Here is a 12,257-nt window from a genome sequence, read left to right on the forward strand (position 1 = left end):
CGAGATGTGCTTCAGACAAGTTGAATGCCTTTCAGTTACTGTGGAAGCATGTTTGTGATTAAAGCCAAAGGTTGGTGAGGCTAGAATACTGTATATCATTTCTAAAATGCACTCCAGACATGGCTGCCTTTCTCTCATGACTGGTTAAAAAAAAAAATCAATGGAAAAAAAAAATGTAATTACTGTAGTTGAAAATCCAAAATGCCAATGACACTACTCTTTGACAATATGTGTCATGTCTGGTGAAGTCATGTAGAGTTTGCAATATGTGTGCCAAACAACTAAAGATACACAGGGAGCACCTGTTTTTGGCTTAGTTTTAAAATAGTTTTGCCGTCTGTGTTAACACAAAGGTTCCTATATCGGTTAAATGGAAAAACATAAACGATTGATGACCAGGTTTCTTATAAAACATCACCTGTACTTTATTATTCACTTCAAAGCTGTAAGACAATGACTTGTTGGGAGGATAAAGACATTTCTACATTGCCTTGGACTGAATATCGGACACAGGCATAGTGTACAAGAAGCTACTGGTGTGTAATATCTACAAATAAAAGGGAGATGTCCCTGGTCAAAAAGAATCTTCCCACATAATTTCATTTCATATTTGCAATGATTGAGACTGCAGCCCCTGACTCACTTGAAGTCAGGGGTCAGTGACAGTTAAAGACTGTAGTTTGGAGAAGAGCATACAAATGACACGAGTGCCTTTCCAACTCGTCCTATTCACTGTCACTGGCATCACTGGAATCTGAGCCTCTCTCGCTTCCACTTCCACTCTGAGCCCTCTCTGAGTGCTCGCTGCTGCGGTCGCTGCGTGCCGGAGAAGCGCTGCGACTCCTGCTTCCTCCTCTGTTTCCCCCTTCATCTTCGCTCCCACTGCCCTCCTCCCCGCTGCTCCTGCCAGAGTTCTTGGGTTCGTTGTCATCACTGTCGTCATCACTGCCAAAGATCTCTTCTTCGTCTCGCATTTCTCTGGTCCTCTCTTCACCGCTCTCACTCCCACTGCCACTTGCCTTCCTCCTTCGCTTCCCTCTGTCCTCGTCTTCTTCATCATCTTCTCCCCTTTGTTCTTGCTCATCTTCGTCTTCCCTCTCGGACTCACTACCAGAATTCTCTGCTTCACTGCCACTGCCCTTATCTTTCTCATCACCTGGAAACAACAAATAAAACATCAAATCTGTAAACATCTGCAAAATCTGTAAAACTGCAGTAATGGTAAAAAAAAGACACTGACCGGAATCTGGCATGTCCTTATCCATGTCTTCCTCCTCATCTTCTGGCTCATGGTTCTCCAGTTGAGCTTTACGTGCTTCCTGATAGCCATAATGAAAGGGAATCAGTTACGAACATACTCTTTGTGTCACAGAACTTATAGAGAATGCTAAAGCAACTCCTATCTACAGTTTGGATCAACCGAGTCATGCTGGAAAAGCACTGCTCTAAGTCTGGTAGTAAAACAAACAATAGTTTTACCCTGTGTTGAACGATATTTTGTTGATTTCAAACACACTCACCTGGGCTTCAAGTTCCTTCTCGTTCATATCTCTGTGTTTACACACCAGCACAGCATTTGTGGTTGACTGAGTTCCAGCCTTGGCTCTCCTCTTGCTAAGACGCACTCTGCAGGACAGAGGAAAGGCCAGAGGGTGTTTATCCTGCCATGAAAACCCTTATGCTGTGGCAGGTGCTACTTGCTTTGTGTGTTATGAATGAACACCAACTTTCTCAATGATAGACAGGATGACATAAAACATATCAAAATCTTACTTTCTTTGTGTTAAAGTGCAACAAAAAACACTGATCGCTTTACCTCGTCTCTAGCTCATTGTAGTAAACGCCATCTCCATCTCTGAAGATGAAAAAGTAGTTCTCCTCATAACCCTTGCTGGCTTTGTTCTTAACGTTCCAGTTGTACTCCCTTGCAATCTTATAGTCATACCTGAAACACAATAAATAAAAGCATTATTTCTTGTATATAAATTAAAATAGGCGAAACAAAAAAAGTTGGCAAAAAGATTTCCATATTAATCTATTATTTTATACTCACAGCTCCTCAGGCATATAATCCATCCCCTCGTCACAGTCTCTTTTGCGCTTGCGAATAGTGTCTTCATTGGGAAGAAAGTAGGCCACAAACTGATTTCCTTCCTCATCCATCATTCCTCTGATCAAGAGACAGAAAACATCATTGGCATTTATGCAAATTTATACAAGTATATTACGATACAAAAACAGTTCCACACAGAAATTATTTTGCAGGCACCTGATCATGGCCTGAGACATCATTTCAACTCCTGCTGGTCCTGATATGTCTTTAGGTGCAGGATCAGAGTCAAAGATGACCTGAGCACATGGGTTAATCCACATCTGGGAGAAGAAAGAGTGAAAGAATTTAGAATATTGTGAGATGTTTTTTTGTCTGTTCAGTTCCCATATTTCCCACAGTTTATAGTCTAAATTACATGTAATTTCAAAGTCCTTCATAAACACAATTTAAAACTTACTTCACATTTGTAAAAGCACGCAAAATACCAAAGCAACAAAGTAGTGTCCAATACCCTGTACTTTTTGTACTTCACCCTCAACTATTGGTTTGTCATGAAAACACACTAATGGACAGGTTTCTTTTTGATCTATTAAGTAACATTTAACATGTTAAAAATGTTCCTAATAGTTTGATATGTTGCCTTCATAATTTTTTAGAAGTTTGAAAATAACTTCGCTTAAAGAAAGGATAGAGTAAAAAAACAACTGTTCAATACAGTTTTAAAAGCGAATGATAAGATGCACACACTTCACAATACTGCAACTTTGTGATATTTATGTGATTTAAGGCAAAGAATATCAGCCCACGTTCCTCCAGTAGCATGGCATTCCAAATGAACAGAGACTCTACAAGTTCATCTACAATAAAATTGTGGTTTACCTTGAAGTCGGGGAACACAGGTAACACCTCCACAGGAGTAACTCGGGGTTTGCTGTAATGCTGTGTAATCTGAAAAGACAGGTAATGCCAACCGCAGTTCATTTTTACAATGAACAAATCCTCCTATTTGTCAAAGCATAGTATTACGTTTTGGAGTTATTATGGTGATTTGCATTGGAAAGCAAGAGTCTTATCATGTACAGAGCAGACCAATAGGAATATCTCATAGACCAGTTCAAGGATTCCCCCAAATGTCTACGTTCCAACTACTGTTTTTTTTTCATGTTTCCTGAAATATGATGGACGTTTAACAAGATTACTTTGGGTGGCAAAGGTAAAAGATGACTCACCAATTTCTGTGCATCTTCAAATGTCTTCTCAATAGCAGAAATCTGACTGTCTCTGTCCTTATAGATTTCCTCTTCTGTAAACTGCTGTTTGACAGACACACCAATCCTACACACAAAATCCGATTATTTATATTACACAGTCAGATCTATGGTCACATTTTGAACATATTTACTGCAACTGCAAAACTTACTTGACTTCCACTTTCTCATTGGAAACACCGTATCTGTTGAACTCTGTAGAAATATATTCCGTCTTTCTCATCCACGGGACCACTTTGGCATGTTGCTGGGATCTTTGATTCAAGAAGGAAAAAATATATCGTACAAAGAGTTTATACAATTTCTTTTCTATTTGTAAAACAAAGATGCATGTTCAACAGCCCTACCTCTTTGAGCTTGATGGAGCCTGGATGTCTTCTTCCAGCAGTTTTTCATCAGCTGGATCCAAATGTACTGTAAATTTATAAGACTGATTTAGTCTACACAGAAATTTGATGAGGTAACCTCTTCCAGAAAAAAAGTAAGGAGACAGACAGACGGCAATAATTTACATTTACTTTACAAACTAAAAAGTCAAGTGATCTTTATACAAGGGCAAAATGTTTAATATTCAAACTGATGAATAAACATTCTACTATACAAATATCAACAAATACAAACTCAGCAAAAATCTACAGTACAAATTGCTGCACTGTCATATTTCTGTTCTAACACCACCATGTCATTCAACAACACTTCAAAAACACTGAGGACCTTTAGAATTCATGTGCTAAATTTTCAGTTATTTTCCATTCCCAATTTAATCACACATCACAAATGTTCAATGGTTGACAGGTTTTGACTACAGGAAAGTGGTTCTAGCATTTGAATACTTGTACTATGAAGCCAAACTTTTGTAAAATAAGCAGAATGCAGTTTGGCTTCAATTAACAAGAATGCCCTCAGAGAGATGTCTCTTGGGCAATACTGTATATGTTGCTTCAAGACAGCTGTCAAGACAGAATGAGCCCCATTCAGACCCATTTAGAATACAGTAGTCTGGCCTGCCGATTACCTTTACTTGTGGAAAGTTCCAAAACAGTCCCTGTTCTAATTCTTTAAAAAAAACAAGTTGCACGCAGCAAAAATAATAGGCATATATTTTACAAAATGATTTTAAGTGGTTTGAAAATAAAATCTTATTTTTCTACTTTGTTAAATTAATAAATAATTTAGGTAATAGAGTTGTTTTCTAAATCATTACCTTATAAAATTAATGAACAATTTAGAGATTTATGGTTTCATTGTCAGCGATGCAAGGGGGTGAGAGGTAACAACTTACTATTGGGGTCTATACGGTAGGTGTCTGGATTTATGAGATCAATGGTCACGCCGAGGTCTGGCTCTGTCAGGAGCTCATGCTTGTGCTGCTTCTCTAGAGAAGTGGCTTTATACTGTACAAACCTGTTACAACAGAAAAGCACAGGTGAAACTTTGTCCATGTTCATCGGTGTGTACTCTGTAATGATTGAGAGGTGTGATGTGTACCTGTGCTGGTCAAATGGATAAGTGATGAATTTGGGATCAAATGGGATGTCAGGCAGGCTGTTGCAGTACTTGACCCGACAGACCACTCCTGACCTGTCATGAGCACAAAACATACACATTATCAGACATCCAATCTACTTTATTTATAAAGCACAATTTAAATAAACACAAGGTTCCCAAAGTGCTGCACAGAAACTAGCTAAAAAACAGAACAGACGCGCCATAAAACCATGAACATAATGCAGTTAAATAAAATATCAAAATAAAAATCCAATAAAACAATTTCAAATAAGTTAAAAGCGGAAATAAAATCAGATAAAAACTATTCAAATAATTTAAAATAATATACAAAACACTCTAAAGGGTGTCAAACGCCAGGGAAAAGAGGTGGGTTTTAAGAATAGTTTTTAAATGAGCCAGTGAAGAACCCTGCCTGATGTGCAGTGGGAGCGCATTCCATAATTTAGGAGCTGAAACCGAGAAAGCACGTTCCCCTTTGAGCTTCAGCCTGACTTTAGGCTGTGTGAGGAGCAGCTGGTCAGCTGACCTGAGACATCGGCTGGGCGTGTATGGATTAAGTAGCTCAGAGAGGTAAAGTGGGGCCGGGCCATTTATGGATTAAAAGCAAATAGAAGGATTTTAAAATGAATCCTAAAATGTATGGGCAACCAGTCCAGTGATGCTAAAATCGGTGAGATGTGGTCATACTTTGTTGTTCCAGTTAAAAGACTTGTAGCAGCATTTTGGACCACTTTAAGGCGGGCAATGTAGGACCCACTAACCCCCACATAAAGTCCGTTACAGTAATCCAGCCAAGTGGTCACAAAGGTGTGGATTACTGTCACAAAATGTTTTTTTCCTAAAATTGGTATAATTTTTGCCTACTGCCTCAAGTGGAAAAAGCTTGATTTCACCACTGCTTTAATCTGGCTGTCACATTTAAGCTCTTTATCCAATTTTATCCCCAAGTTGTTCACAACTGTCTTGTTGTACCTTGCCAACCAATCAAGATTGATCACGGGGGTTTCAGAAGTGCCACCAAAAATCATGACTTCTGTCTTTTTTTTATTAAAATTAAAAAAAAATCAGAGACATTCAGGTTTGAATGTCACATAATCAAGGAGCGGCTTTATACTGTAGTCAGACTTCTTAAGAGGGACATATATCTGAGTATCATCAGCATAACAGTGAAAAGAGATACCATGTTTTCTTAAAATTGCACTAAATTGCACAACAGAGGGCCAAGCACAGAGCCCTGAGGCACCCCACAAGAGAGAGGGGTAGTGGAGGACACACAATTATTAAGAGTGACACAGAATGTTCGCTGTGCAGAATGGTCCACCATGTCAAATGTCAGATCAAGGAGTACAAGTACAACGCAATGACCAGAGTCGGTCGCTAAAAAGATATCATTAAAAACTTTTAAAAGTGCTGATTCAGTGCTGTGCAATGGCTTAAAACCAGATTGGAAAATTTCTAAATATCATGATCATTTAAAAAGTCCGTTAGCTGGGAGTACACAATCTTTTCTAAGATTTTTGAAATAAAAGGCAGTTTAGAGATGGGTGTAAAATTTGCCATTATCACAGGATCCAGCCCGGATTTTTTAAGCAAAGGTTTAACCACAGCATGTTTAAAATTGGCAGGGACCACTCCAGAAGACAAACTGCTATTAATAACAGCAAGAAAAGATGGACCAACAACCTGGAAAACTTCCTTAAAAAGTCGAGGATGAACAGCATCCTCAGGAGAACCAGAGGGCTTCAAATGAGTAACAATTTCCAGTACATAAGGCAGGGTCACAGCTTCAAGTGTATCAAACACTGTAGTGCAGGAGACCGAGACTGAAGGGTCAGTGGATGGAGGTGAAACAAGTGCTCTGGCAGAAGACACTTTACTAATGGAGAAGCTAAGAAAGGTTTCACACGGTGCAGGAGAGGTGTCATATCCAACAGTCGGTGGTGGCCTCAGAGTAGAGTTAATAACTTTAAACAACACACGAGGTGTGTGTGAGTTCGAAACAACAAGGTCAGAGAAATATTGTCTTTTGGCGTCCTTCACAGATTTTTGGTAACTACGCCAACCATCCCTCAATACATGTGCATATAACATGCTACCACTTTTATAATAAACCACTACTATTAGATTACGACTACACATAAGAGTAAATATAGAGGACTCCAAACAACTTCTCATATTCTTCCTCATTGTCATATTTCACTTAGAAATACATTTCCATATGGTATAGATGCCTTATGTGTCACAACATAATGCATTTTTTAAGTTTCTCTTTTTGTTGACAAATAAACTGTGTTCCTACTAATTGTGAACGCCTATATCAATTACATCATCACAGTGTTTTGATGTATGGAAAAAGCTGCGACCATAGATGTCACTGGGGAAAAAAGCCTTACAAGTAAGTTTTTTATATTCTAATTTGTGAGTACAGGCCCTGTGCGCACACACACACACACACACACACACACACACACACACACGCCTGTACGCATGCAGAGGGAGGTAGAGTGGCGGGCAGCTGCTTTGTGGTGTGCCAAAATAAATAACTTGTAAGAGGGACAGCGCCTTGCTCAAGGGCGCCTCGACAGTGCTCCAGAGTTGAACTGACACCTCCCAATGTCTGTTCACACGCCGGGTGTTATATTTGGGTGGGAGCAGGTATCGAACCCCTGATCTTGGAACATTGACGACACGCTCTACTGCCCGCTCTACCACTGAGCCACTGCCGCCCCATTTATGTTATTATTATAGGGCCAAATATTGGCCATGTGCTAAACTGTTGAAATGAATGCATAAAACATTTCTACAGCAAAAGACCATGACATAAAAAAATGCAAATGCTAAGAATTAAAATCATTATAGATATAACATGTGTTTAAAAACATGAAAGCTATTACTTCTTACCTCTCTGGAACAGTTCGGTGTGTGGATGGCCTACAAGAAAGGAAGACATTAAACTTGTTTACATGTATCACAAACTAAAAATTAACTGTGCTACATTTTCCTAACATCCTATTGACTGTGTTCTGTAGCATTAATCACTGCTCCCATGTTATGCTTACACAGATGAATGTATCTTACATTTTCTTAGACGGAATGAGAAACCACTAATGTCTGCAATTTATAAAAGTATACAGATTAATGGTTTTATCTCCAGTTAGTGGCCAACCTACCCTAAAATACAAACTATAAACTGATTTATTATACGTGTTCAAATCATGTTTAATTTGTAAGGCTTGGTTGGTAAACATCTAAAGCTTGGATAACTTAATTGTGTAATTAACTATCTTAATGTAGCCTACATAGCATTTAGCATATTGCTAATGTTTTGCTTTCGTTTTTTTAAAATTTTATTTAAAGCAGCATGGCAGATTTATCAAATTCAAGCATGTAAGGTAATAATTTGGTCCTGCTTTGTAATAGTGGCATCTTATATCACTTTATCAAAGAGCTTAGCACGAAAGAGAAGCGTTTAGCTTGCTTGTTTACGTAGCTAGCTGACTAATAATGTTAGCTAACATTAGCAAAATATGAAGGCGAGCAATTTAGCGTTCCATGCTTTTAATTTTTAACGTTCAATGTTTACGTGAAAACACTTAACGACAGTCACTTTTTAACTCACCTGTGGCCGTCTTCTCGTTGTGCTTGTGTCTGTATCGTTGGAGCCATGTTTATGTCAAACTGCTGACAACTACGATCAGAAGTAATTTCTTTGCGCAAATATTTTTTGTTAGGGCCAAATGTCTCGCCCTGGATAAATCTACGCAAAACTATCACAACCCGTCCGAATAATTGTAGCACAACAGTGTCTCTTGTAGCGTTACCGCAATACTTTATCCAGGATGGGAAGAAGCCCCGGAAATGATGTAGGGTTAAAATCGCTTTAAGCAATCGCTAAAAAGAGCGACCCCTTCCGGCGTGGCGTGCGAGGTGTTCAGCTCTGTTGTACAGGTAAAAATACTGTTGGGCTGTTTTGATTCACAACTACAAACCTGACATACCTGGGAAACAGTAACAAATGGAGAAGAAAACCGCTTGTTCAAATGTGAACCCTTTAATGTACAGGAAAGGAATGACAAATATCTGACAGAAAAGTAATGTCACAGGTTTGCAGTGATTTGTTTTATATGCTAAGCACACATACATGCACACATAATGCTGGTCAGTGCTGACATAGTCTCAAAACTAAGGTCAACTCTGTTTCATCTTGTGATCTTCATTAGCAAATTGAGCTTTAGCTGTCTTGTAATGCTGTTACAAGTGGTATCACTGATAAAAGGCCACAGGATGTGGCTAAAACCTCTGGAAATTTCTCCTGAGTGAATGAAGTTATTTTCATGTTTAATCTGACAATTTACTTTGGCGCACATGTTATATGATACCTGATAAGAACTTACCTATTTTGAAGATTATGAGTGTGAAAAATATCACCTCTATGATTACTATGTATCAGTCTTCTGTCTGTTGTTCGGCCTTGGAATTAATCTCAAGAACATGGCTCCATCTCTAATATTCAAACTTGGCCCTTTCCAAACAGCTGAGCCAAAACAAAAAACAAACAAAAAAACATAATTATCTGCCAGTTGTACATCACAGTCATAAGCATAACATAATTATCTTTAGTGGAATCTGATATTTAAGACATAACTTTAGCAGCAAAGAGCAAAAACTGTACAACTGTAGTTGTATAAAGCATAAGTATGATCAAAATAAAATCTCAGTGCAAATCTATAAATGGGAACAGAACTTAAAAGAATGATGCAATTCATTCTTTGTGAATGAAGCATGTTCTGCTCTATTCATTCTTTTCCTCCCAAAATTGTGAAGATATAAGTGTTACATTGGTGGGTGTGATACACGTCAATATTGAGGTCCTCCTTTAGTTGCATCTTCACAGATTCTGCAACTCTCCACCATGACTATCCACAAAATTGTGAGGCAGTCAATTCAAAGGAAAAACAGCTACTACTTTCCATCTTTTTCCATTACAGGAATGCAACAGGCCCCTATTGCAAATTATTTTATTAAAGTTATTGATCTTCTTCTGTCTCAGGTCTGGATGTCTGACTGCATATTCATTTCCAGTCTGTGGAGATAAAACAAATCAACTCTTGCACAGAAACACAGATGGCACAATTAAAAGTGTCCTAACTACTTGAGTCATAATAAAACAATGCTCTTGCCTGTTCAGCATATAGATCATCTGTCCAGGATCATCTGCAAATGCCCTTTAACAACAAAAGAAGGGTACCATTACAAAACAACACTGACTCAATAATGGACATTTTTCTTTAGTTGCTTTTTTCTTCTCACCTTACTTACTCTGTTATTCATTGCTTTAATCCATCAGTTCTTGATGGGTTTTTCAACAAATCATAGCAGAGAAATGGTGCTTTACAGAGAGCTACAAATGCTTGATCATTAAAGTCATACCTTTGAGACTGAAATAATCAGTAAAACTAGCACTTTTCCTCATAGTCAGGAAAACAATTTGTATTATCTCTTGCACTTCAGTATTTAAATTGTTGAAGTACACTTGGGTAAATAATATTACTTGAAACTGTAGTGTAACTTTCTGATTAAACATGGTCATGTGAAAGAGTTGTACTTGGTAATCATACTGTATATGCCCCATTGACAGAATTCAAAGAAAAATGAAAAGTGATACGCACCAGACTGCTTGTAAAACTTAAAAATTAAAACATTTCCTCAGAAAAAAAATATCTTACCCATCTCCCCAGTGGTAAAATGCTCTGTCCTGGTAGAACATGGACAAAAACAGCCAAATACTTATTGTCTCGACCCAGAAGATGACAAACATGAACCACAGTGATGACAGCAGGACTTCACACAACATCCTGGAGATCTATGGGGACACCAAATATACATCAGAAGGAAGTGAGGCTTTCTGGAATTTGAATCCCATTTATCCTGCGAGTATAAAAAGCTTCAAACTTGGACTTTTTATGCCTTCACTTTACCTTAACTAGTGGGGGGATTATTCAATTGATTAAATGTTCAGGAATGTTGCAATATTATGTACCTAATTCCTCATGTGTACATGGTTTCGAGTTAAATCGTTTTAGATTTTACGTCAGTTTTTAAAAAAAAATACATGGCAAAATAAAAATCAAGTTTACTTCATTTTACTTGACTTTACGTCTGACAGCCACAATTATTGGAATTGTAAAATCACTATAAAATCATATTATTAACACGTTGCAACTCCCATTTTACCGCAATGGGCTGAAGACGAGAAGGTGAGGTTTTTTCTGCACTACTTTCAAAAAAAAAAAATTTAAAAATATTTTGTTAGCTTAAATTATTTGTAATAACCAAACAAAATTCGTATTAATCAATTATTATTGAAAATACATTCATAAATAAAGTTCAGTACAGAACTGGGAATGGTTGTTTTCAGTTTAGCCTGGAGACAAGAAATTCGACTTACATCGTTTTTCATTTTCAGTCTTTTCAGTATACTTGTACTATAATGTATATCAAGAAAATTTTGCAATTTTAAAGTTATGAAACTGATAGTGTTCTGTGCAGGAACGTTATGATTCCTGACAGATCCTTGCATCTAAATGACTGACATCTGTTTATAATTTGATACATTACATTGAGTTTGGTTAATGTAAACCAAAGTGAACATTCATTTATTGAGCATGAATTGTAATTGGTTGTTTACAACCAACAGTTGAAGTTTGCTGCCTTAAAATTTCAAAGTGGCAAGGCTCTTATGAATAAGATCGACATAGTCATGCTTTGTATGTGAACATGCATGTGAGTATGAGTATGCATGCATGTATAGATACATGCATGCATAAGCAATTCAATGTCAAAACAATTACACTAACATAAAAGTAATAGATGAAACAATAACGTTGAAATTTTGGGGTACAGTTAATCACAGCCAACAACAGAATTGCCCAAAAAGTTTGTGTATCGTTACAATTATTCATACTATTGGTTGACCAATGCACATGCAGGGGATTTCGTTAGCTTTATATACTAGCATGGCTAGCCTGCTACTTCAGCAGCTAAAGTCAAACCTCAAGTATCGGTCACTTAGCTAGCCATCCAATAGCAGCTTATTTTACCACTGCCATATTTGGAAAGCTAATCAAGCTTACAATTAGTTCGCATTACATTCGCCTTGAACGAATGTCCGCTGCGAAACAATCAAACACAAAAATTTAAGTGCCACGACAGTAAAATATGGATTCGCGATAGTTTTTTTTTTTTTTCCTACAGCTAACGCTAGTGACGTTGATATTACATTTCGCAAGCCCAAAAAGTTAACAGGTCAAAATACAACGTGACTTGTAGAATTTGATCAAAGTTGTACAACTATTTACTTACTTAATTCAAAGAATGATGAGACAGCATTCCTTTTCCAATCTAGCTTAACATTCACTTTTGTTTAC

The 12,257-nt window shown here is 37.6% G+C and overlaps 1 protein-coding gene across 1 annotated transcript; it reads right to left on the minus strand.

Annotated features, from left to right (window-relative positions):
- Positions 1–400: 400 nt before the first annotated feature.
- paf1 (PAF1 homolog, Paf1/RNA polymerase II complex component) lies at positions 401–8,683 on the minus strand. The gene is made up of 14 exons (XM_068317320.1): positions 8,450–8,683; positions 7,732–7,761; positions 4,810–4,902; positions 4,604–4,725; positions 3,669–3,735; positions 3,474–3,575; positions 3,283–3,388; positions 2,933–3,001; positions 2,270–2,373; positions 2,054–2,170; positions 1,817–1,945; positions 1,521–1,626; positions 1,241–1,319; positions 401–1,156 (listed from the first exon to the last, which is right to left on the minus strand). The coding sequence occupies exons 1-14, from the start codon at positions 8,494–8,496 to the stop codon at positions 726–728; spliced, it is 1,602 nt and encodes a 533-aa protein (XP_068173421.1). The 5' UTR covers positions 8,497–8,683; the 3' UTR covers positions 401–725.
- Positions 8,684–12,257: the final 3,574 nt, after the last annotated feature.

The sequence above is a fragment of the Antennarius striatus genome, chromosome 6, assembly GCF_040054535.1.
Source record: "Antennarius striatus isolate MH-2024 chromosome 6, ASM4005453v1, whole genome shotgun sequence".
Taxonomy (NCBI): domain Eukaryota; kingdom Metazoa; phylum Chordata; class Actinopteri; order Lophiiformes; family Antennariidae; genus Antennarius; species Antennarius striatus.